Below are 23,643 nucleotides of genomic sequence, written 5' to 3'. Positions count from 1 at the left end.
ATCTTTTCCTTCTCACCCCCCCCCCAACTACTGGCCTGGGTTTCTTTCTCATCCACTTTCCCCTCTACTTATGGGTCCACCATCCATGTCCCCTCTCCTCCTGATGTCCAAAGTCAGGCTACTGTCATTAACGTTGTCTGAGAAAATTCGTACCATTTTGTACTGCAGTGCACTCCTGAATGGCTGAAGTGCCAGGTGGATGGCTTGAAGTTCTATGCGGTTGATTGACCACTTCCTTTGAGAAGGGGACCAGTGTCCCTAAATTGGACACCCCTCGCAATATGCCCCCTCAAGCCATATAGGCTGGTGTCCAAAGTCAGAAACACTCATGCAAAGATACAAAAGGGAACTCCTCTGGTGAGGGACTGAAGCTCCAACCACCAGGTAAGACTGTAACGAGCTTCCATTGACCAAGGCAGCTGCTGCTGGACTGAATCCCTGTGGGAGAGGAGTGAATCCTGAAGCGGATGCAAGTGTGCCCTTGCCCAGGGTCATAACCGTTGATCTCAGCATCTGTAAATAATGCTAGGCAAATGGAGCAGTCTCACTCCAAAACTCCTCTATCACATGCAGAAGCTGCTCTCTGCGGGCTTCCAGGAGAAACACCTTGTTCTCCCTTGTGTCAAACCGAACTCCCAGATACTCCAAGATTTGCTTCAGCTTCAGGTGGCTTTTCTAGAAGTTGACCACCCACCCCAGCTTCTGCAGCAGGAGTACTACTTGAACCACTAGTCTGTTTTCAGATTTGAATTGGGCTCGTATTACCCAATCGTCCAGATACGGATGTACTTGTATGCCCACACTGTGCAAGTGTGCTAACAACTACAACCATTACATGTATACTCTGGAGGAGAGGAGGGACAGGGTGAAATGATACAGACATTTAAATATTTGAAAGGTATTAATATAGAACCAAATCTTTTCCAGAGAAAGGAAATTGATAAAACTAAAGGATATAATTTGAGGTTGAGCGGTGGTAGACTTCGGAGTAATGTTAGGAAATTATTTTTTATGGAAAGGGTGGTGGATGCCTAGAATGCCCTCCCAAGGGAGATGGTGGAGAGGAAAGTGGTAACGAAAAAGGAGTGGGAAAGAGACACAGAGTCAAACTGTTGTGAGGATAATCAATTTATTAAAATGTCATATATTCATATTATATATATATATGTCATGTACATATAATACAGCAAGCATAAAATTATAGAAGGCTAGGGAGAGGAAAATGGTGACAGAATTCAAAAAAATGTGGGATGAACACAGGGTTACCAGATTTTACTGAAGTAAAATCTGGATCCATGGCCACGCCCCCAGGCCTGCCCTGTTCCACCCTCAGCCCCACCCCCTTGTTCACTTGTTCAAAGCCACGTCAGGAGGGCATCTGTGCATTTGCAGGTGTGGTGTGATGTCATATGCATGCGCGTGACATCACCGTGTTGCATCTGTGTATGTACAGATGCCCTCCCAATGCCTGCCCAGCAGAAAGCTTTACAGAACCTGGACAAATTGACAGGTTTTGAAAAGCCACCAGGACGCCCGAACATGTCCTTTAAAATGATGGCATGCCCAGGAAAATCCAGACATCTGATAACCCCTAAACACAGAGGATCTCTAACTAGAATATGAATGGGCAAACTTTCATGGTCTGAATCCCCCGAAGGAGATGGTTTGGATAGGCTGGACTAAGCTTCAACAGCAACTGCAGTAGTTGGAACCTAAGGACAGTACCAGGTGGAGTTCTAAAGTTTGTGGTCAGAAGAAACAAAGAAAACAAAAAGACAATTCAATCATGAAATTGTAATGCATGTAATTACACGGCAGACTGGATGGACTGTTCAGGTCTTTATCTGCCGTCTTTACTAAGTTACAAAATCATAACTATTTGAGGCTTTTATAGATGGGATCAGACGAGAGTTTGTGGTGATGGGGTGAGGACAGAGTCAAACTTTGTCCCCATGTCATTCTCTAGGTGCCATACATTTTGTAATCATCAAATAATTTAATATCAAAATTCATTCTATAAGTAAAACATATCCTGAAAAAATTGGTTAATCAAATTATCTGTGAAATAAATTTAAGCATTATAAATATTAGCATGACATACAATTTAATGCTTTTGGGAGTCAGAGTAGACACATTTTCACTGACTCCAAATACAGTAACCCATAAAATGCTTCCGACTCCACAGCCCTGCCCATAATACAGTGTGGGAAGCTCACCTCTGATGGTCCATTAATAAAACATTGTTCTGGAGAATACTTATATTAGATTGATGATGATCAGTTTTTCTATCCTACACAAAATTATTGGTTGTTAATACTGTACAGTTAGCCACATTTCCAAAGAAACATACTTCTTAATATTTTTATGCATAGTGTCATACAAATATTTAATAACAAAATATTAAAACAAAAGGGATGCAAGAAACTAAATAATAAGCAATACCTATAAAAACAAGTTGGTCATTAATAAATTGGGAGGAGAGAGGGGAGCAAATGACACTTCCCTTCTCGACCTTCGAATACACCAACCAAAGCAATACTTTAAGCCACAAGTAGGTAAAACGTTAAAACTCGCTACACATAAGATTGACTACAAGACTACTAGTCTCTGTGCGCTTTTAGCGCGGCACCTAGAGCATGTGACGTCAGAGGTGGGGGTCCGCCGAGGGCGAACCTCACACAATTGGAAACAGCCAGCGCACGCGCTATCCGTCATCAACAGCACGCGGCGGGCGCGGGAAGAACAAGAAAAAAAAATCAAAGACGAAACTGTCCCGCCCTAGCTACCGCGTCAACCACTGGCCTTGCTGGACGTCATTCCGTTCGCTCTCTTCCTGGATTCGCTCTCAGGCTGGTAACTCTGAGCCCTGAATGGTGGGTTCATCCCGTTGCAGTAAGCTCCGCCCCTTGGCGAGCTTGTCTCGCTTTCTTTTCCTGCGTGTTGGGGCGAGGGGCAGCTGGGCAACGCAGGATGAAGTTTCGCTCTAAGATCGTGGACGTGAGCTGCCTGAGTCATTTCAGCCGTGAGTGTGCGCAGAGGCGACATCTCTTAGATTAGGTGGCATGTAGATGTAACTAGGAAGTGACATTTTGTGTGATGGTATCTTTTGCACCTTTTACCCTTCGAAAGATTCAAGTGTAACCTAGTAGTCCCTGAACTCCCACAGGTGGCAGCAGGGCGCTTCCTGAGGGCAGCAAAGAGTAGCTGCAGATCATTGACAGCCAGACGAACTCAAAGGACCATCAGCACATACTCGAACCTTTGTTGTTATAGGATGTTTGTGTGATGATCATGATTATTGAGTTTACATTACATTACATTACATTAGTGATTTCTATTCCGCCTTTACTTATCAAAATCTTGAAAGTGGGAGGGGGCTGCAGGCTAGGGGCCTAAAAGTTCATTGAAGGGAGGGAGGATGTTGTCTGTATGGATTGCTGAGCTCCTTTTCTCAGAATAATGACTCGGCTTATATTGAGACTAGATTGTGTTGGGTTATAACTAGTGGTGTAGTAAGGGTGAGCAGCGCCCGGGGCAGTGGTGCCTCTCCCCCGTCCCCCTCTGCCGTGCATGCACCTCCTTCCCTTTTCCCATACCTTTTTAACTTCTTAGGTGTGAGCAGCATGCCCATGTTGGTGTCAGCTCGCCCTCTGATGTCACTGCCTAGGTGCGGGTCCCGGAAGTGACAAAGAGAGCGCCGATGCCAACGCAGGCAGCAACCTCGTGCTGGAGAATTTTAAAAGGTGCGGGGGAAGGCAGGGGGTGGAGAGGAGAAGGGGTGAAGCGCCCATAGGAAGACTGTGCCTGGGGAAGAATCCCCCAGCACCCCCTTTACTACGCCACTAGTTATAGCCTATATTTTCAAGTCACCTAGTCCCCCGTTGCCTCAGGTATATTAGTTAGATTGTGAGCCTGCTGGCTCAGACAGGGAAAAATGCTTGAGTAGCTAATAAATTCATGTAAACTTCTGAGCTCCTCTAGGAGAATGGTAAATAAATAAATAAATAAATCTTTAAGCCTGTCCCCATATACCTTATCACATAGACCACACACCATTTTAGTAGCCTTCCTCTGGACCGACTCCATCCTGTTTATATCTTTTTGAAGGTGTGGTCTCCAGAATCCTATATAATAAAACGCTAGCTGCGCATGCGCACTCTTGCCAGCGTGTTCCATGATCCGTATGTCCGTGGTCGGCAAGAGTGCACATGCAAGCTTACAACGGCCCGCACTCACGGTCTGGCTGGTTCATTAAAGTTTTTCGCGGTATTTCACTTCCGGCAATTATTTCCCACGTATTCACCTTTATAGGACCCTAGGGACCCCTGAAGAAGATTTTATGTCAAAACGCGGACCATGTTGGGTCCTGTATCCCTAGCGGACTAGGTCCTTTAAGGCTTTTATGTGGATGATTTATTTTTATGTGGATGAAATTATTTTATGTGGATGATTTCAGTGTACCTTTGGAACTTTGACACTTTCAAATAAAGTCCATTTAGGAACATCGTCACTCCACAGAGTTTTTTTTGGTTTTCTCTGAATTTTCTTCTTTGTGGATATTTTGGGGTCAATTCCTTTTGTTTTTTGGCAACAGCATTCAACAAGAAAGCGTCTTGGTTTTTCAGCCAAAGGTACGAGACCGGAAGTGCAGGGCTGGACGCCCTGATGCAACCATGACTGAAGTCTGGAATGCGATATGTGTTTCCTCCTTGGCTCCTAATAGGCTGGGTGGCCTGTCGCATAGCATCTCTCCCAGGGAGGATGATCTTCGTGGCAGTTGAGAGGAATTGCAAACTTGGTTATTAATATAGACTTATGGTTCGGATCGTATTTTAAAATGCATTTGAACACTTTTATATATGTATGGAAAGGGTTCAGAGTTGATGTTCTGGGCAAGTAGGTGGGAAGGGAAGGAAGGGGGGATTTGTTCAGAGACTTGTATTTCTTTTTTTCTTTTATTTTAAAATTCAAAACAAACAACAAAGATTACCATACCAGTGCCAATGTACAGTTTTAGTTCTATGCAAGCCCCAAACATCTCTGAACAAATCCCCACTTCCTTCCCTTCCCACCTACTTGCCCAGGACTTCAACTCTGAACCCTTTCCATATGTACCTGCTGATGCTTTTTAACTCATTCTCTTTTGCTTCTAACTCACTCTCGTTTCTGGAAGAAAAGTCAAAATCGAAGTAAAAGAGAAACAAAGCTTTTTTCTAAGGGCAGAGGTCTGTGAATATGCAAACACATGGCGTGAATTGCAAGTAGTGAATAAATGAGAATGAACTGTATCTTGTGTTTTAGACAGACTTCATTCTGTTTCTGCTGTCAGCCGTGAGTTCAGTGTAAATGAATCCACAATCCAATCCATCTGGCAAAAAGAGGAAAGTTCCAAAATAACATCTGTGGCTCGTGATCCGTCAATGGAAAAAATGGAGAAGCAGATAAATTTGTGGTTAATGTAAATTGTGAATGAGAAAAAAAGCACAGTGCATAGCCCTATTGTCAGGATAAAAGCCAGAGAGATTTACAAACATGTTACCCAGGGCCAAGAAAACATGAAACCCTTTTCTGCAAGTTCAGATTAGCAAGCGTTTTAAAAAGCAATATGCTCTAAAAAAAATATAAGCCTTTCCGAGGAGGCAGGTTCAGCTGACAATACAACTGCTGAGGAATTTAAAGCATACCTGCTAAGTGTAATTGAAGAAAAGATGTGCGTGCCAGAGGAGACATTCAATGTGGATGAGGCTGTCTTGTTTTACAGGCAGACTGGGAAATGGACATATATAATGAAAATGGCAGGAAAAGTTCCAGGATTCAAGTTGTTTAAAGATCGCACCATCCTGCTACTGTGTGCCAGTGACAAGGGTGATTTCAAATGCAAGCCCCTTATGGTCGACAGAACCCAAAATCCTCACATGCTTAAAGGAAAGAGCCTGAACTGTATGCTGGAGTGGGCATCAGCATTGGAAAAAACAGTTCAATGACATGGAGGCATGTGATCCAATACTGAAGCGCAGTCTAAAATTTCAATAGTGTGCCACAGGGATCTGTGCTATACTGGGACTGGTGCTATTTAACTTATTTATAAATGATCTGGAAATTGGAACTACAAGTGAGGTCATTAAATTTGCAGATGACACTAACAAATTACTAAAAAAAAACAACTATTCATAGATGCCTTTCTCTAAACTCAGTGGGTTTTGCTTTTTCTGGATTTTAGTAAACTTTGGTATTAAGGGAAAATTGGAAAGATAATGTTGATTCAATTGTAGTATTTTATGATGTTTTGTCTGTGTTTATAATTTGTGTATGTATAATGTTGATTCAATTGTAGTATTTTATGATGTTTTGTCTGTGTTTATAATTTGTGTATGTATAATGTTGATTCAATTGTAGCATTTTATGATGTTTTGTCTGTGTTTATGTAATGTAATGTAATTTATTTCTTGTATACCGCTATATCCGTTAGGTTCTAAGCGGTTTTAAGAAAATATACATTTAAATTGAAAGTAAGAAGTTAGAAAGGTGCTTAATAAATTCCCTTACTGTCCCGAAGGCTCACAATCTAACTAAAGCACCTGAAAGTTGATAAAGAAGTGAAAAATAAAGAAGAAGATTAATGTTAAACATTTTAACTAGACAGTATTAATCTGAATAGTACTTTGGTAATGGAAGAGAGGAGAAAAAAGGAATAGATGTAAAAGGGAGAACCGTAGGAAGACAGAATTTTGGAGAGAATTTAAATAAAGGAGATATAACATAATAAAGGCAGAATTAAAAACAATAGATAAGGTTAAAGAAATTTATAATATGAAAAGAAAAATAAAGTAAAAATAAAAATAGTGTCTTTAAACACAGTTTCAGTCATTGATGAATGTGGAGCAAGCAAGTGGTGTTGAAAGACTATGTGTGCCGGTGCCGTTGTTGCTAGGGTAGATAGGGTACTCCTGTCCTGTATTTACTGTGCCAACCTGGGCCGACGGACAGCGGGACACTAGGGCAGAAGTCCTCCGAAACTCGGGTAGGCAGATGATGATTAGACCAACGCTGTTAAAGTCCTGCATGCAGGATACAGGTGGAGGAGGCAAATGCACTGCAACAGTCACAAGGCGCTGAGCTGTACACTGGTATCTCTGGGGCCGAGGCCAACATGGTGCTCCCTCTTTGCTGCTGTTACGCTCTCGCACCTTCTGAACTCCGCAACCTCGGCGAGAAACTCTGGAAAAAGGTTGGGCAGATGAATGATGGGACCTCGGAGCAAAAGTCTTCAGATCCCGGGTCGAGCAAGCGCCGAACAGGCCCATGCTGCCTGAAACCAGGTAAACAGGGAACTTGCTAAAGTGGTGAAGAGGACTGCTCCGACCATGGGCTTGATTTTCTTGCTCCGGTCTGATCTCCCAAACATTTTCTGATAGCCGACCCCGTAGGAATCCTTCTCCAGATCCTCCAACCGTAGGTCATCCTTTTAATATAATATTTAAATTATATATTTAAAGCAGGTAGATTGATCTCTTAAACGGGATATAGGGGGAGGAGCTCAAATGCCTGGCTGGATCGGGGCAAGGGCTCCTATTATAGGCAGCTGGTCTTGCTGCTACTTAGGTGTTAAAGCAGTTGATCTTCCTAGCGGACTGCAGGAGGTGTGGAGCTCACACTCCTGTCATGATCTGGTCTATGGGCGCTTGGTAGTTGCGGTTGGTCCCAATGTTGCTTAGGTGTGAAAGCAGTTGTTCTCCCACTGCTGCTGATATTTAAAAGCAGGTAGATTGATCTATCCAATGGACTGCTGGGGGAAGATCTTATATGTCTGGCTGGATCGTGGCAAAGGGTTCCCGGTAGTGGCGGCTGGTCCTATTGCTGCTTAGGTGTAAAAACAGTTGATCTTCTTATCGGATTGTAGGGGGGGCGGATCTCACATTCCTGGCAGGTTCGGGTCTGTGGGTTTTTGGTGGTTGTGGATGGACCCGCTGCTGCTTAGGTGTAAAAGCAGTTGTTTTCCCAATGCTGCTGATATTTAAAAGCAGGCAGATTGATCTCTCCAGCGAATTGTATGGTGAAGAGCATACACGTCTGGCTGGATTGGGACAAAAGCTCTCGATAGTGGCGGCTGGTCTTGGTGCTGCTTAGGTGTAAAAGCAGTTGATCTCCTACTTCTGATGATATTTAAAAGCAAGCATATTGATTTATCCAACGGAATGCTGGGGGAAGAGCTTACTTGTCTGGCTGGATCAGGGCAAAGGGCTCTCGGTAGTGGTGGCTGGTCCTGTTGCTGCTTAGGTGTAAAAAACAGTTGATCTTCCTAGTGGACTGCAGGGGGAGGTGGATCTCACACTCTTGGCTGGATCGGGTCTGTGGGCTCTTGGTAGTTGCGGATAGTTCCGCTGCTGCTGAGGTGTAAAAGCAGTTGATTTCCCACTGTTGCTGATATTTAAAAGCAGGTAGATTGATCTCTCCAATGGACTGCAGAGGGAGGAGCTCACATGCCTGGCTGAATCGGGGCAAAGGGTTCTTGGTAGTGGTGGCTGGTCCTGCTGCTGCTTAGGTGTAAAAGCAGTTGATTTTCCTAGCGGACTGCAGGGAGGGTGGAGCTCATATTTTTGCAGGATCGGGACTGTGGGTTTTTGGTGGGTTGGTCCCGTTGCTGCTTAGGTGTAAAAGCAATTGATCTCCCTCTGCTGCTGATATTTAAAAGCAGGCAGATTGTCCAGGGAGAGGAGCTCTGCACTCAAACTGCCATCCTCCTCGCCTCCAAGTTCCGGAATTTGTGTATGTATAATGTTGATTCAATTGTAGCATTTTATGATGTTTTGTCTGTGTTTATAATTTGTGTATGTATAATGTTGATTTAATTGTAGCATTTTATGATGTTTTGTCTGTGTTTATAATTTGTGTATGTATAATGTTGATTCAATTGTAGTATTTTATGATGTTTTGTCTGTGTTTATAATTTGTGTATGTATAATGTTGATTCAATTGTAGTATTTTATGATGTTTTGTCTGTGTTTATAATTTGTGTATGTATAATGTTGATTCAATTGTAGCATTTTATGATGTTTTGTCTGTGTTTATAATTTGTGTATGTATAATGTTGATTCAATTGTAGCATTTTATGATGTTTTGTCTGTGTTTATAATTTGTGTATGTATAATGTTGATTTAATTGTAGCATTTTATGATGTTTTGTCTGTGTTTATAATTTGTGTATGTATAATGTTTTGTACACCGCTTAGATTTAAGTGGTTTATACATTTTGAAAATAAACTGTTCAACACATGTGGACTGTGAAAAACTGCAGGAAGACCTTAGGATATTGGAAGACGGCGTCCAAATGGCAGATGAGATTTAATGTGGACAAATGCAAAGTAATGTACACTGGAAAGAATAATCCAAATCATAGTTACCGGACACTAGGACCCACCTTGGGGGTCAGTGCTCAAGAAAATGATCTGGATGTCATCATGGACAATATGCTGAAACCTTTTGCCCAATGTGCAGCGGCAGCTAAAAAAGCAAACAAGATGCTAGGAATTATTAGAAGAGGGATGGTAAACAAGAATAAGAATGTTACAATGCCTCTATTGCTCAATGGTGCGACCTCGCCTTGAGTATTGCATTCAGTTCTGGTCTCCTTATCTCAAAAAAGATATTGTGACAATAGAGAGGGTTCAAAGAAAAGCGACCGAGATGATAAAGGGGATGTAACTCCTCTTGTATGAGGAAAGACTAAATAGGTTAGGGCTCTTCAGCTTGGAAATGAGACAGCTGAGGGGAGATATGATTGAAGTTTACAAAATCCTGAGTGAAGTAGAATGGGTACAAGTGGATCAATTTTTTTTTTTTTTTACTGCATCAAGATTTACAAAGTCTAGGGGACACACGATGAAGTTACAGAATAATACTTTTAAAACCAATAGGAGGAAATATTTTTTTCACTCGGAGAATAGTTAATAACTGGAACACGTTGCCATAGGATGTGGTAAGAGTGGTTAATGTAGCTGGTTTAAAAAAAGGTTTGGAAAAGTTCCTGGAGGAAAAGTCCATAGTCTGCTGTTGAGGCAGATATGGGACGTTAGCATGGAATGCTGCTTCTATTTGGATTTTTGCCAGGTACTTGTAACTTGGATTGACCTCCGTCTAACCCAGTAAGGCTATTCTTTATGTTCTTATATTTTTAAGCTTCTGACAAGCTCTGCATTTGCCCCTTACACTGAGACATTTAGGCCCATATTTTATAAATGGTGCCTTAACTTAGGCACCGGAAGGTATCCTGCCAACACCTAATTAAGAGGAAAACATTGTTTAAAAGTGTTTTTAAGAGCAGTTTCCACCTACCAGCGCTTAAAAACCAGCACTAGAATCGTGCTTACAGAGGTGCTTTACAATGCCTAATGCCACTGTAGGCATAGCTAATGCTGGAAGTGGCATTAGGCTCCATAAAGCACCACTGTAGTGTAGTAAGATTTATGGTTGTACTAATCAGTTACATAAACAAATACGTGCCTGTTAGTTTTCTAAGGAAGACCATAATATCTCATCCAGGTTCAGCTAGCTTTGCCTACTTACACGACACAGAGACCCAGGCTAATGAGAAATACTTTTATTATGAAAATAGAAAAATATAGTTCATAAGCCAGCAACAATAACTAATTATTATTCGTAAAATATCCGAATACATATATGACTCAGTACATAATTATCACACCACACTTACTAGATAAATGAGTAAAACTAATTCTTACACTCTAAATAATTCCTTATAATAATAATTCCTGATTAGCAGCAATCTATTACAGTTTATCACCAAGAGTAGCTTTACAAATCCTTATCCTATACAACAAATGGAATACTTTTATCTGATAAGATAGATAAGTTTCTTATTCTCACCATCCAATTAGGCTTAGCCCAGGAGACGGAATTATTTTTCTCAACACAAAAGATATGAATTCCCTTGCTACAGGAACAAGAGTTCGTCAACCACTGGTCCAGCTGTAAATTAGGTTGGCAGCAAAGGTTTCCTTTATGTGATGGAATCCAGATCTATTTAAAGTCCGGTTCTCTCTCTCTCAGGCAGAGAGTCACAAGAGGTAACTTTTCAGGTCTTAATTATTATAGAAGATACACAGAGAAACCTATGATAAGATGCAAGTTCACTCACATCCCAGCATAGACTAAATTAATAATCAGCACGTTTTACTTGGATCTCGTCAGATGACCTCTCCGGACCAATCCAGAAACATAACTTAGATGAATAGAGTCTGTATAGAATCTCGTACAGGCTGAAACAGAGGCACCTTCGTTAGATAAGACCAGCACATGAGCCATGACTCCCCCAAGATTCACACAGGCTAAGCATGTAGGTATAGCTGGATGTCCTTGACTAGAATACAGTTCTGGTACATACCCAGAATGCATCCGGCAGAAACAGCAAAGATGTGTTCTTCTTTCTCTTCTTGCTAGGTTTAGGCTGGAATGATTTCTTGCAAACAATGGTTCAGGCTTGATGATGTCAGAGAGGCCTAACCTTCAGGTGTAAATAAGGAAACACCACTACAGTAGGCACGATTCATGTCAAAGGTAGGTGCCGGAAATGTAGACATTGAAAACCCTGTTCTACATCTCCGGTGTCTATCTTTCCCAAAGGTGCAATTCTCTAAACGGTGCCATTTCGTGATTGACAGGTGCTCAGTGCTTGCCAAAAATGGTGCCGCTTAAAGAATCCGGGCCTTAAGAATTGAGAAGAAAAGCCAAGCAGACAAGGCTGCCACTGTTTTTTCAGTCAAGTTGCAAGACTCACGCACCAGAAGTTAATGTGACAGAAGTTGGCTTGCCAGCCTTGACTCATGTGCCAAAGGTTGATCAGACTGAAGTTGACCTACCAACACCAGGATCTCCATCTTCTACAGATAGAGTACTGTCATTCTGGAGCTGCACGCCTGCCCCTCTCCAGAGGTTGATGTGTCAGAAGTTGATCTATCAGACTGAACTCATTTGCTAGAGCTTGATCAGGCTGAGTGATACAGGTATACTGTACTGTATCTGTGTAAAGCTGTTTTTTGTCAAGCAATGTTTTCATGTTGATAGTGTACCATCTTTTTATGTATGTCAGTTTCCCAGTCTGCGCTGTTCCATCTTACAGTACCTCTGAACCATTTTGTCCTAATGGTGAGCACACTAAGGGCTTCTTTTAGAAAGCCCAATAAAGTGTCCCAGCGCAGCTAAGGCACCAAATCCCATTCAATTCCTATGGGCTTTGGTGCATTTGTCACAGGAGAATCACCACCATAACTTTATAAAACGGTCTCTAATTGCTTGCTGTGGTTGTGTGATACTGTATAGTACAATACTGTACACCTGTATTTGTGTAATGCTGGTTTTTGTCAAGTAATGTTTTCAGAATGGTAGTGTACCATCTCTTTATTTTTGTCCATTTCCCAGTCTGTGCTGCATCTTGAACCATTTTGTCCTAATGGTGAGCACAGGAAGGACCCTTTTTAGCCCAATAGCATGACCCAGCGTGGCTACGTATTTATTTTTCAGTACTGTTGTGTGCAATTTTTTGTTTAACAGCATTACTGTACTTCTAATGGTGAGAAAACCATGGTGCATTGCATTGGTTGATGAGCAGATTAATTGCTTACTGTGGTTGTTCAATACTATATATTTATTTATTTTCTAGCACTGTTCTGTGCAATTATTTTGTTTAAGAATGTTACTTCTATAAGCAATACTGCAAATAAAAAAAAGTTTGCAACATTCCAAATGATCTACTATGGTTTTTGTCAAATGCTGTCCCGTGCAGGAACCTTATCCTATTTTTTCTATAGGATCTATTATTCACTTTATGCTGTTTTGAGGTACAAAAGGTACTGTTGGAACCTAACCTCTTATTTTCCCATAGGCGCAGGGAACCTTACTACCGAGACTAAAGAGAACAGATTGTATTCTCCAGACTAATCTGACTTTTATTTGGAAGAGGTTGCCTTTTCACAGGATGCACAGTTTCACATTTCCCAGTTTCTGTCAGCAGTTAGCTATTATAAAGATGTTGATGAAATACTCCTTATAAGCTGTACTGTCTTATTCTTTAATTACTCTGTGACTCCTGTACAGGGAAGTCTCTGTGATGGCACCTTTTTCCCAAGATAATTTATTGCGTTTTACAATGAAAAACAGAGAACAAGGCTATAAATAGCCATAACAGTAACAAAGCAAATGGAGGAAAAAAATCAATGAAATTCTGTAAGGTACATTGCAGTTACATTGAGATACATCTTTAGACATTAGGTAAGCAAATATTAGCATTACATATGTATGTATACTGTCACGCTAATGGAATCATGAAAAATTAGGCTTGAGTAAATTTTGTACATAAGATTGTAGTCCGGATCATAATGGGAGTCTTTCAAAGCGACTTTACGCTAGTACCTTTTTACTTTTATGCCCTAGTAGACATTCCTCCCTTACTGTGCATTCTATCACTTTAGAAGCCCTTGGAGCTTGATATCCTTATACCAATTGACTGAAGACCAAGGCTAAACAGGCCATGTGATCAAGTGGTTTCTCCCTTTATAGGATTTAAGGAAAATAGAAGATCATCTGGGCAATTGTAGGATTTGCAGTGCCCACTGAAAGACATGTGACAGACCAGTGAAATTGCCCCTTGTGTTACAGGATAGTTCCTGAGATTCCTATGTATAATCATTCCCCTAATGTGTTAAAAAAAAGCATGTTGCACACTGCCAGGATGTGAGGAGAAAATTCTGGCCAACTGCTTGATGGAATCTCGGAAATAACCTCTTCCAGAGGTGGACGCCTGGTGAGGAGTTCCTCTGTGCACATATGGATTTTGCAGTACTTGCCCTGTACATGGCAGAGCTCAACTATTTTTTTAAAAAAGTCAGTTTCTTTCTCCCTCCCCCATTTTGCAAGTTTATGCCCCATGTTGATTACTGTGGATCATCTGATAACATTAATAGGCTTTTTTGACTTCTTACACAGGCATTGTGACCACTATTAGCAAATTAACAAAGACATGCACGCTGCGATTCACTGATGACAAGCTATACTTCATTCTGAGTGATAAAGTGGCCAATGGAGGGGTGAGCATGTGGTGCGAGCTACAGCAGGTGAGAGACGGATGCATAGCACTAGCCTTTTGCAAGTGATTAAACAATTAAAGGAGCCATAGATTTGATATACTGCCTTTCTGTGGAACAGAAGAAGCGGTAGACAGTTTGGAGCTAAGTTCACATGGGAGCACTCTGAATAAATGTAAACTTATCTCCAGATTGTCTACTGTTTCTTCTGTTCCACATTGAATTTCTTGGTGGACCATGTGCCTTGTTGTTTCCTAAAACCTGCCTTTCTGTGGTACAACCAAAGCGGTTTACATATATTAAGGCTTATTTTCAAAGCACTTCAACACACAAAGTACCATAGTAACCTGTAGCAGTTTGTGTGTCGTAAGTGCTTTGAAAATGAGCCCCATAATAAAATAACACAGCATGAAAAGACTCACGCATTTCAAAGTGATGTTATTGTACTGATATGATTATACAAGACTAGCTCCTTGTCCATTGCACTGGCGATAGAAAATTTAGCTTGTTTTAACCTTGTGGAAGGTGCAAAAGTGACAGGTTCTGTGGAATAGTAAGGTATTTTTCTCCTGTCTCTGTCCCTTCTCTTCTGCATTTATTGCTAGATCTCATTTTTTTTCTTGCTCCTAAACAGTTTGGGGAGATTATTCCAAAATTTGCCGTTGGCATTTCAGGTAAATGCCTGCCGCAGCATTTTGAAGTTAAACCTGGATATTTGGTGCTAGCTGCAATCTGTGTAGTGCAGGCAGCACCACTGGTCCTTAAACTGCTGTCTGGATAAAATTAGGACAGTATTTTTGAATATTGCTGCTATTCTGATAACTTTGGGTTCTACCCAATACCATCCCAGCAATACCCGGATGGCACTGGGGTAGTTTGCAGTAATTTTCAACACCATTATCTGGATAATACTGCTGAAAAATCAAGGGTATGGCCCAGTCAGTGTCATCTAGGTAACCTACTGTTACACAAATATAAAATGATAGTTCACATATCCGGCAGGGCAAATATATGTGGACTATCATTTTGGATTTGGATTTATCTGGTTTCATTGTGAAAAGTGACAAATAAATCATCTTTCAGAATATCCTCATCCACAGTTTTTTGCTTTGATCGTTTGGATTGTTTTCACTGTGGACCATTGGGTCTTCTTCCCCCCTTTTTTTCTGTGTTACACAAATATATTGGACTGTTTTCCTTGTTTTCACTTGGCATTTCTGGATTTTTTGCAAGGGCAAATTGTAAGATGTAAAAGATATTTATTTATTTTATTTATTAAAAAATGTATAACTTGCTCTATCTACAATTCTAGATAGAGTACAATTTACAATAAAACATTTTAATATTAAAATCAAACAAAAAAATTTCCATGAAAACTTGTCTTTATATAAGCATTACTGAAAGCTTGCAAAAATGAATATCTTTAGCTGTTTCTTAAAAACCGCAAGTGATTTAATACTTCACAAAGATGATGACAAAAGGTTCCGCAATTTAGGACCTTTGATATAAAACCATAGCTCTTCTATATAGGCTGACAAATTTTGGGTTTGATTTCAGATTCGGTGCCAAAATTGGAATGAAACACAAAACTAGCTCCTTCCCACCTCCTTCACCTGGCCTATCTTAGGAAGGCATCTTTTGGGGAAGGAACAGACCCTATTTGTTCCTGTCCTATGCTGCTGCTCTATCGCAATAGTTGCCAAGACTTTCCATGGCAGCCTCACAAGACTGCCAAGGGAGGTCCTGGCAGCCATTTTGTAATTAGAACCAGCACAACAAATATCCTAAGTGAGAAGAATTGGAGGCAGATTTTTAAATGAGACTTATTCAAGAGCCAGGAAACAGCTTCACTGATTGATGATGTGGATACATACTTGTACTTATCGAGCTTGGACAAGAAATTCTGCTTTTCTCTTTCTACCTATTGGCAATAGAGGTCCCATGTGTAGCCACAACTGACACGTGTTGCCTGATCTCTACTGAACTCCTGCCAGCAGCACATCAGAACATTTTCTTTCAGTTCTAGGCTGAACAGCGGAGGACTGCAGAATGGAACTGAGCTCTTACATTATAGATGGTTTATTATTTTTATATAGTGTGAAAAAATTTTCTTGCAGTCCATGTTAATAAAGATGTTTTTTTTGCATATTTAACAAAATTATGCCTGTTTTGTGTTACATTTTAACAAGTTATAGAATGAATTTAATGTTTTTGTTTGAATTTACAAGATCTTTTAAATGTATATTGGGTACATTGATGGGGGAAAGAAAACTGTAGGGTTGGTGAGAGAATGATTCTAATATAATGGGGATGGGGTGAAGACAGTATAGAATTGACAGGTAGGGTTGGGGACTAGATTATGTTCCCATGCACACCTCCCAGTTTTTATTTTACCAGCAACTTTCCCTTTTCTTTAGGGGAATTTCTTCGATGAATTTCAAATGGAAGGCGTGTCCGCCGAGCACAATGACATTTATCTAGAGTTTATGCCAGAAAACCTCTCTAGAGCCTTGAAGACTGCACAGAATGCCAAGGTGGTAAAAATCAAATTGACAAAGAAACACTGCCCCTGTCTGACTGTGGCTGTGGAGCTGGTAAGGAAGCAAAGACCTTTGGAAGTGCATTGCAGGGCAGTTAATAAGTGTGCAGAGACTAGGTATGTCTGAAAATGAAGTGCTAAGCTAAAGCTGATGGTGAAAAGAGCAAAATAAGGAATGCTGGAGTAAGAAGTGCCCTGGCTGTGGCGATAACAATGTATATGAGGAAACCTATTTGATTAATGCTTTCAATGTGATGTAGTAGATAGGACCAAAAATTGGGAAAAGACTAGCTAAAGATGAAAAAGGTTATTTGGTGATATTTTGGGTTCTCTTTGTATAGCCATCTCTCTCTTCGAGCTCCCGCATTGTTACACATGACATTCCAGTAGGTGTTATTCCTAGGAAGCTTTGGAGTGACTTCAGAGAGCCCAGCGTGCCTGACTTCGATGTAAGTAGTCCTGTGTTCATATTAAAATATTGCTCATTTCCTGAGAGAGTACATCAACATCCTGGCAGCCCATATATTTGCTGACTGCACAGCTTTGGTTGAGTAGGTTTTGAAGAGCTTCTCACTGAAAAAGTTTTTATTGTATTATTGATGCAATTACAGGCATGTGTTGATCTCTAGGTCAGTATTTATTTACCAGCATTGAAGACCATGAAAAGTGTTGTGGAGAGGATGAAGAACCTTAGCAATTATGTAGTAAGTTCCAATATTGATTTTTTTTCAAATCTTATATGGATTATTTTTTAAATGGTGATTTTGGTGCAGTATGTTGGGCTCATTCAGAATCAGGGCTGGGAGCTGGTGCTATGAGCCTTTACAGTTACCTGTCATCAATCCCAGCCATTGTAGTAAATGTTGTTGGTCAGGTTCCATGTACCCCACACCACGACTTCCTTAAGAACCCAGAATGCTTGCACTTTAAATCCGATCAGTAGGAGTTGAGCAATGACTAAGACTCCCTGCTCCCCAGGAGCTGGGAGCCCAGGTTTCATAGCATACCTGGCTAACCCAGGAGTTGAACTCATATTTTTTTTGCCTGGCAGTACTGTGTACTGCCTCTGATCTGCCACAATTTGTAAATAATTTGAATGATCAGATAGCTATCCTGATCAACACCTAATTCTGGTTCCTAAGTCAATTTGTTGTTGGAACCCAAACATTTGAAGCCCTTTTCTGATACTATGAGATTTGTCTTATTTTGTGTTTATGAAGAAAATGATAAATACATAGTCCCTCATTCTATAAAATGGTGCCTGGTCTCCTCATCTATGCATATGGAGGCAATTTTTTTTAAATAGTTAGTTGTAAAATTTTCAAGTATACAAATCTTAACAGTATCACAATGTAAACCATTCTTCTATCCAGAACAGCACTAACAAAACAAACCTATAACCCTCCTCCTCCAAGCTTCTGTCTGGTCTGCCTCAAAATCCCCATGCATCTCTTGCTAAGTATTTTTACATAAGTCACCAACATTTCTCATAAGAATCCTATTTATCCAGTCTAAGGGTTGTTAACTTCTCCATAGTTCAAATTTGATTAAGTTTTGTCTTCCAAGTGTCCACCAGTGGCACTTCCTTCTGTTCTAGTGTGCTACTAGTATTCACCGTGCTGCATTGATTCCCGTTCTTGCCAAACTTTGTATCACTTTTTCCCCTCCCAACCCAACCCAACCCAACCAACTCCAACAAAAATGTTTGTGGCCTGCACAGATTTCCTCCCAAGACCCCTGTGTCCTGGGGCATTCCTACCAGATGTACATAAATGTCCCTTTCCCCTCCACAGTTTTACCAACATAGCCTCAAATATTCAGGAAATATTTGTTTTGGGTGTCAAATACCTTCTGTATAAAACTTTGTAGCAATTTTCCTATAGAGTATTGGGAAGAACCCTACTGAGGCATCTCTGGAAGATCTTTTCCCATTCATTCTGGGTAAAGTGTCTCCCAAAGTCTTTCTCCTATACCTGCATAAACCTACCCTTCTCTAACTCCTAACCATTTATAAAACAATGTAATAACTTGCTTCACATACACTAAGTCACCCCTTAGGTCTTCCAAGTCAGAATTAACCTGTTCCCCTCCATTTCTTTTTAGCAAACTCTTTTGCCTTGCATAATGATGGACTTGCACAATCTACATAGAATCCTTTGGTGCTAAACCATATTCCACCTACAAATCCAGTATATCATAGTCCCCTTTTTCAAAATATCTGATTAAATGAAGCAAAGCCCTGCATCTCCCAGCTAGCATACACCACAATCAACTGCCCCAGTTGAAAATCCCTGTTATGCCCTCGCCAGACATAACTTGAAACTGAACTCTTGATCCTTGGGGGCAATTTCTATAAATTGTCGCATCATTTTAGGCCCCACAAAGGGCTGCGTTTAGTGCCAGTTCTATGATGTCTAAAAGGTGCACCTAAATTGTAGAATCCTAGTGCCAAGCTGCTTTGGCTTGATGAAAATTAGGTGTACAAACTTACATCACTAGTGGATGAAAGGGGAAAGAGTATGGGACTTGTATACTGCCTTTTTGTGATTACACAGTCAAAGTGGTTTACTTATATGCAGGTATTTATTTTGTACCTGGGGCAGTGGAGGATTAAGTGACTTGCCCAGGGTCACAAAGAACAGTGCTGGGATCGATCCCACAACCTTGGGGTGCTGAGGCAGCAGTTCTACTATTAGGCCACTCTTTACCTAGTGAGTATGCCATGCAATGTGCACAACTGATAGTATTCTATATGTTATACACATTGCTTGATGCCAAGCCCATGCTGCACCCATTCTATCACCCCTCCCCTTCCCAGTTGTGCATTATGCGACAGTTGTACTGGTTTTTTTTATAGAATAGCACCTGGCACACATGCAACTGGCAGTTATTGGTGCCAATCACACACATAGCTAGCTGCTAGTATTGTAGACCAATTCTGCACTATAAATGGTGCCTGAAAGTTACTTGAAATCTTTTTTTATTGGTAAAGAGAATAACAACCCACAACCACATGTAACAAATAAGAATTGACACTTTTCCAACAGTGTACAAAAAGAGGGTCACCCCTCCACTCAAGAGGACTGGACTCTGATGTCCTCCCAGGTTACAAAGAGACCCAACAGACCCGGACCCCCCTAACCCCCTCCCAAAAGACCCCAGAGCAAAAGGAAACCAGGGTCAGACAGGTGGGATAGGATACAATTGCAGTCTGTTCAAAATTTGAGTATGACTCCTCGGAGACAAACTGTCCAAATAAGGAGACCAAGTACGAACAAAGTCTCTGCTTTTGCGACGAGAGGAGTAAGCCAGCCTGGCTACCCAGCCCATAAGTTCGTGTAATTTATTCCTCCAGTACCAAAAGGAGGGAGGAATATCAGCCAGCCAGTGGTTCAAAACACACTTTTCCCCCAAAATATAACATTTGCTCAAAAACAATTTTTCATCAGAGGCGATAAACAGAAAATGCAGTGAAGTGAGCAAATAGCATGTGAAACACAGAAAGAGAAACAGGAGCCTGAAGCAGGCCTTGAAGGAAGGAGGCCAAGTCCCCCCCCAAAACCCTGAATACTCTCACAACTCCAAAGGCCATGAAAGTAAGAATTCACTTCAGTGAGGCATGTGAGACAGTGTTGGGTATCCACACAGCCTATATAGTAGGCCCAGCTCTGGGCGGTACAGGCCCTCAACAGGATTCTGTAATGGCACTCACGAAGCTCTGCATTATACGAAAGTCAGGACCCGTCGGAGAGCTCGGAGCAACAAGTCCGCCCCAAGCTCCCTCCCCAAATCCCTCTGCTAAGTCTCCAATACAAAAGAAAAGTTACGAGGCATCAAGCTCCTGATGAAAAAGAGAGACCGAGATCTGAGGTTCTGGATCCTTCCCCCCCCTGTAAGAAGGCTCGAATGCCTGAAAGTTAGGTGCCAAGTAGTTCAGTGCTAAGCGTGATTCTATAAAAGTTAGGCGCATATTATAGAATCATGCCTAGTGATGCCTAAAGTGGGCTTAGGCATCTTAAGCTTAGATGGACCCTATTTTATACCAGGCTTTTCTTGGCTTAAATGAGTGCACCTAAGTCCAAAACAAGCGCTTACATGAAAAACATGCCCACGATTTGCCCCTAACCATGCCTACTTTCTAGTAGGCGCCTACCATCCAATTAAGGGCAATTAACTGGCAGTTGCATGTGTAAGTGTCAGGAGCTATTCTATAAACAATAACGTCAATTATGAGTCATTGATTACCAATTATTGGCCGCGATTAAACAACTAAGTTGAGCACATTTATAGAATCAAGGTCTTTGTGCACAGTGGCTGAGTATGGGATAGGTAATGTTCCAATGAAGGAGACAGGGTTTGTGTAAGCTTTTATCCGTGTTTGTGATTTTAAATTCTTATGCCTTATTCCTATTTGAATAAGTTTTCAAGAGTTATTCTTCTAACCTTGTAAAAACTGAATTGTTAACAGATAATTGAAACTAATCGTAACGGAGAAATGAATTTGAAAATAGAGACAGATTTGGTGTCTGTTACCACCCATTTTAAAGAGCTGGGAAATCCACCATGGGGTAAGGACATTTTTGTACTTAAGCTAGAATTGTCAGACTGTTAAGTGTAGCTGTGGTTTGTGATAGGTATGACCAGTCTAGAGAGTGTGGATTGCCCGGTTAAATCATTTGTGCCTGCCTATCCACTGATATTCACCAATATTGACAGATCTTAAACTATGCATCTTTTTTTTCAAAATGTGTAAAAAGATATGGCAAGCCCCCCCCAAAAAGGGAGACGAGAACCTAGAATACGAACAGCACCTGCAGGCTGGTTACATAGAATGATCTTAATGCAGAGATCAAAGCCAGAGAAAAGCTAGGATGCTTAGAGGCAGGACCAGTAGAAATGAAGCAATAAAGGTCTTGCTAATAAACTGCATAGAACCATTATGCGGAATATGTGCTCATTTTTAGAACTTGCCTCCGCAAAGATAAAGATTAGAAACAGATGCCAAAATGAAGCAATCTGTAAGAGCTCTAAGATTAAGAACCTAAATATGTATAGAAAAGAGTTGAAAGAGACTGGATAGAGTAAGGTACAAATAATGCACAGGAGGCAAAATTTTCAGTTCCTGTAAAGGGGTCATATGAGGTATAAAAGTAGAAGAAAATCTCTTCACAGAATGGGTAATAGATGCATGGTACAGCTTCCTGTTGAGAATGGTGGAGGCAATAACAGAAATAGAATTCAATAAGGTATGGGAGACATGCAGAAGACCCTTCCTTATGAAGATCATCAGTTGGTTTCAGTAGTGCAGCAGTTTAACAGAGGGAACAGTCCTCAGCCCTCATCTGTCATTGTAGTCTTTCAGTGATACAGTATATATATTGAGGGATCTATCTGTGTATTAGGTGCTTCTGTAGGCTGCAATGACTGGATCTAGTGCAAAAGATCTTCTCTCTCATTTCAGTTTTCGAGGATGCCTCCCAAGGTTCCTCTCAGGACAGAGACCCAGAAACCATGGCAGAAGCTCGTGTGGACATCAGAAAACTTCAACAGTTTCTTGCAGGGCAGCAAGTCAGTCCTACAAAAGCAATATGCAGTAAGTGTGTGTAGTTACCACATGTCTTCTGTACCAACTATTTTCCCCTTATTTTCAATTAGGAAGATCTGCAAATGTATCAGCAAATAGTATGCTGCAGGAGACACATCGTGACACCTATCTTTCTCCCATACACATACAAAACCAGCCTCTTCAAATACACTCGGCTGTTGCTGAGGTCTCTGCTAATGGCTCTGTTCTGTGCTCTTTCTCCCAGCTATTGGCTGGGTTACACCAGACTCAAGTGGAGTATGAAGCTTTTCATCAGCCTGCTGGTTGACATGGAAAGAAAACAATAGCTTCCATGTATTAGAAACAACGTTTATTTAGGCAATGTGTCTGGCATTCCAAAGGTATTCTGAGACACTTCAATCATCCTCATTTTTTGAGTGGAAGATTGGCAGAAGTATTTAGTCTTGAAGCAGGTCTTGGTTCTCTTTTACATCTTCATAAAGTTTAATTTCAAAATGTGTTTATGCTGCAAATTATGGGGGTGCAGAATAGCAGTGGATTGCACTAAATCCTACCCAGTATCTAACCACTTCAGATTTGAGAATCTGAGTAATCGACCTCTCCTCTGGTATATGTGCTGGTCCTCAAAGTAACAACTTGCTTTTTTTGTTTTGTAGATATCATCAGTAAAAGGATTGTCCATTTTCTTTTGCTGCATGAAGATGTCTCCTTGCAGTACTTCATTCCTGCTCTGGCCTGAAAATTTGATTTTTGAAAGAAGAAGAAAATATTTTTCAGACCTGCTGGTCATATTTGAGGAGGAAAGGCTAAGAGTTTGGATTTAAACTGAGGAGTTGGCTGTCCAGACTCCTCTTGCACCACAAAGTTGCCATCAGCTTGACAGCAGCCAAAATGGAGAGTCACATCTAGTGGCAGATGAGCAATGCAGGGTCCCCAGCAAACAGAAGCAGGACAACCATCACTATTGTATCATGCCTAATTGTGCCATAGACTCATATAGGAGAAAACATTCTATGTAATGTCACAGTCCAACAGTAAGTGGGGCACTTCAATCTTGTACATCACTTCAGATTGTCAAGTTGGTGGATGCTCTCGTATATTATACTGACAAAAATGCTGTTGGACAAACATGCCTGGCTTCATACAAAAATACTGTATATCTTAGAGCTGACTGTGTATGGAAATACACTGAGGAGTATGAAATTAATTTTAGAAATGAGCTGCTTATTTTGGGATCCAAATCACTTTTCGACCCTTATGCAGGCATACTCTACTGACCTTCCAGGTTGAATTAAGCATTATTTAATAAATATTTCAGATAATCAGTGTTTGTTTTTATGTTTCCTTCTCTGGATGGTATTGCATCACATTGAACACTTGTTCTCTGTTTTAAAACCACCTCACTGTTTGAAGAAAATGCTTAAATTTTATTGGAAGTCGACC

General features: G+C 41.0%; 1 protein-coding gene across 2 annotated transcripts; it reads left to right on the top strand.

Annotated features, from left to right (window-relative positions):
* Positions 1–2,865: 2,865 nt before the first annotated feature.
* On the top strand, positions 2,866–22,997 carry HUS1 (HUS1 checkpoint clamp component). 2 transcript variants are annotated; one of them, XM_033930465.1, is made up of 9 exons: positions 2,918–3,022; positions 11,903–12,019; positions 13,998–14,125; positions 16,513–16,689; positions 16,976–17,083; positions 17,264–17,338; positions 21,103–21,202; positions 22,096–22,227; positions 22,857–22,997. In XM_033930465.1, the coding sequence occupies exons 3-9, from the start codon at positions 14,105–14,107 to the stop codon at positions 22,937–22,939; spliced, it is 696 nt and encodes a 231-aa protein (XP_033786356.1). In that variant the 5' UTR covers positions 2,918–3,022; positions 11,903–12,019; positions 13,998–14,104; the 3' UTR covers positions 22,940–22,997. The 2 variants fall into 2 exon arrangements, with proteins under 2 accessions (XP_033786355.1, XP_033786356.1); XM_033930464.1 differs by lacking the exon at positions 11,903–12,019 and having other exon boundaries at positions 2,866–3,022.
* Positions 22,998–23,643: the final 646 nt, after the last annotated feature.

This window comes from Geotrypetes seraphini, chromosome 2 (assembly GCF_902459505.1).
Source record: "Geotrypetes seraphini chromosome 2, aGeoSer1.1, whole genome shotgun sequence".
Lineage (NCBI taxonomy): Eukaryota > Metazoa > Chordata > Amphibia > Gymnophiona > Dermophiidae > Geotrypetes > Geotrypetes seraphini.
The sequence above is the reverse complement of the archived record's forward strand: the minus strand, read 5'-3'. Positions and strand labels throughout refer to the sequence as shown.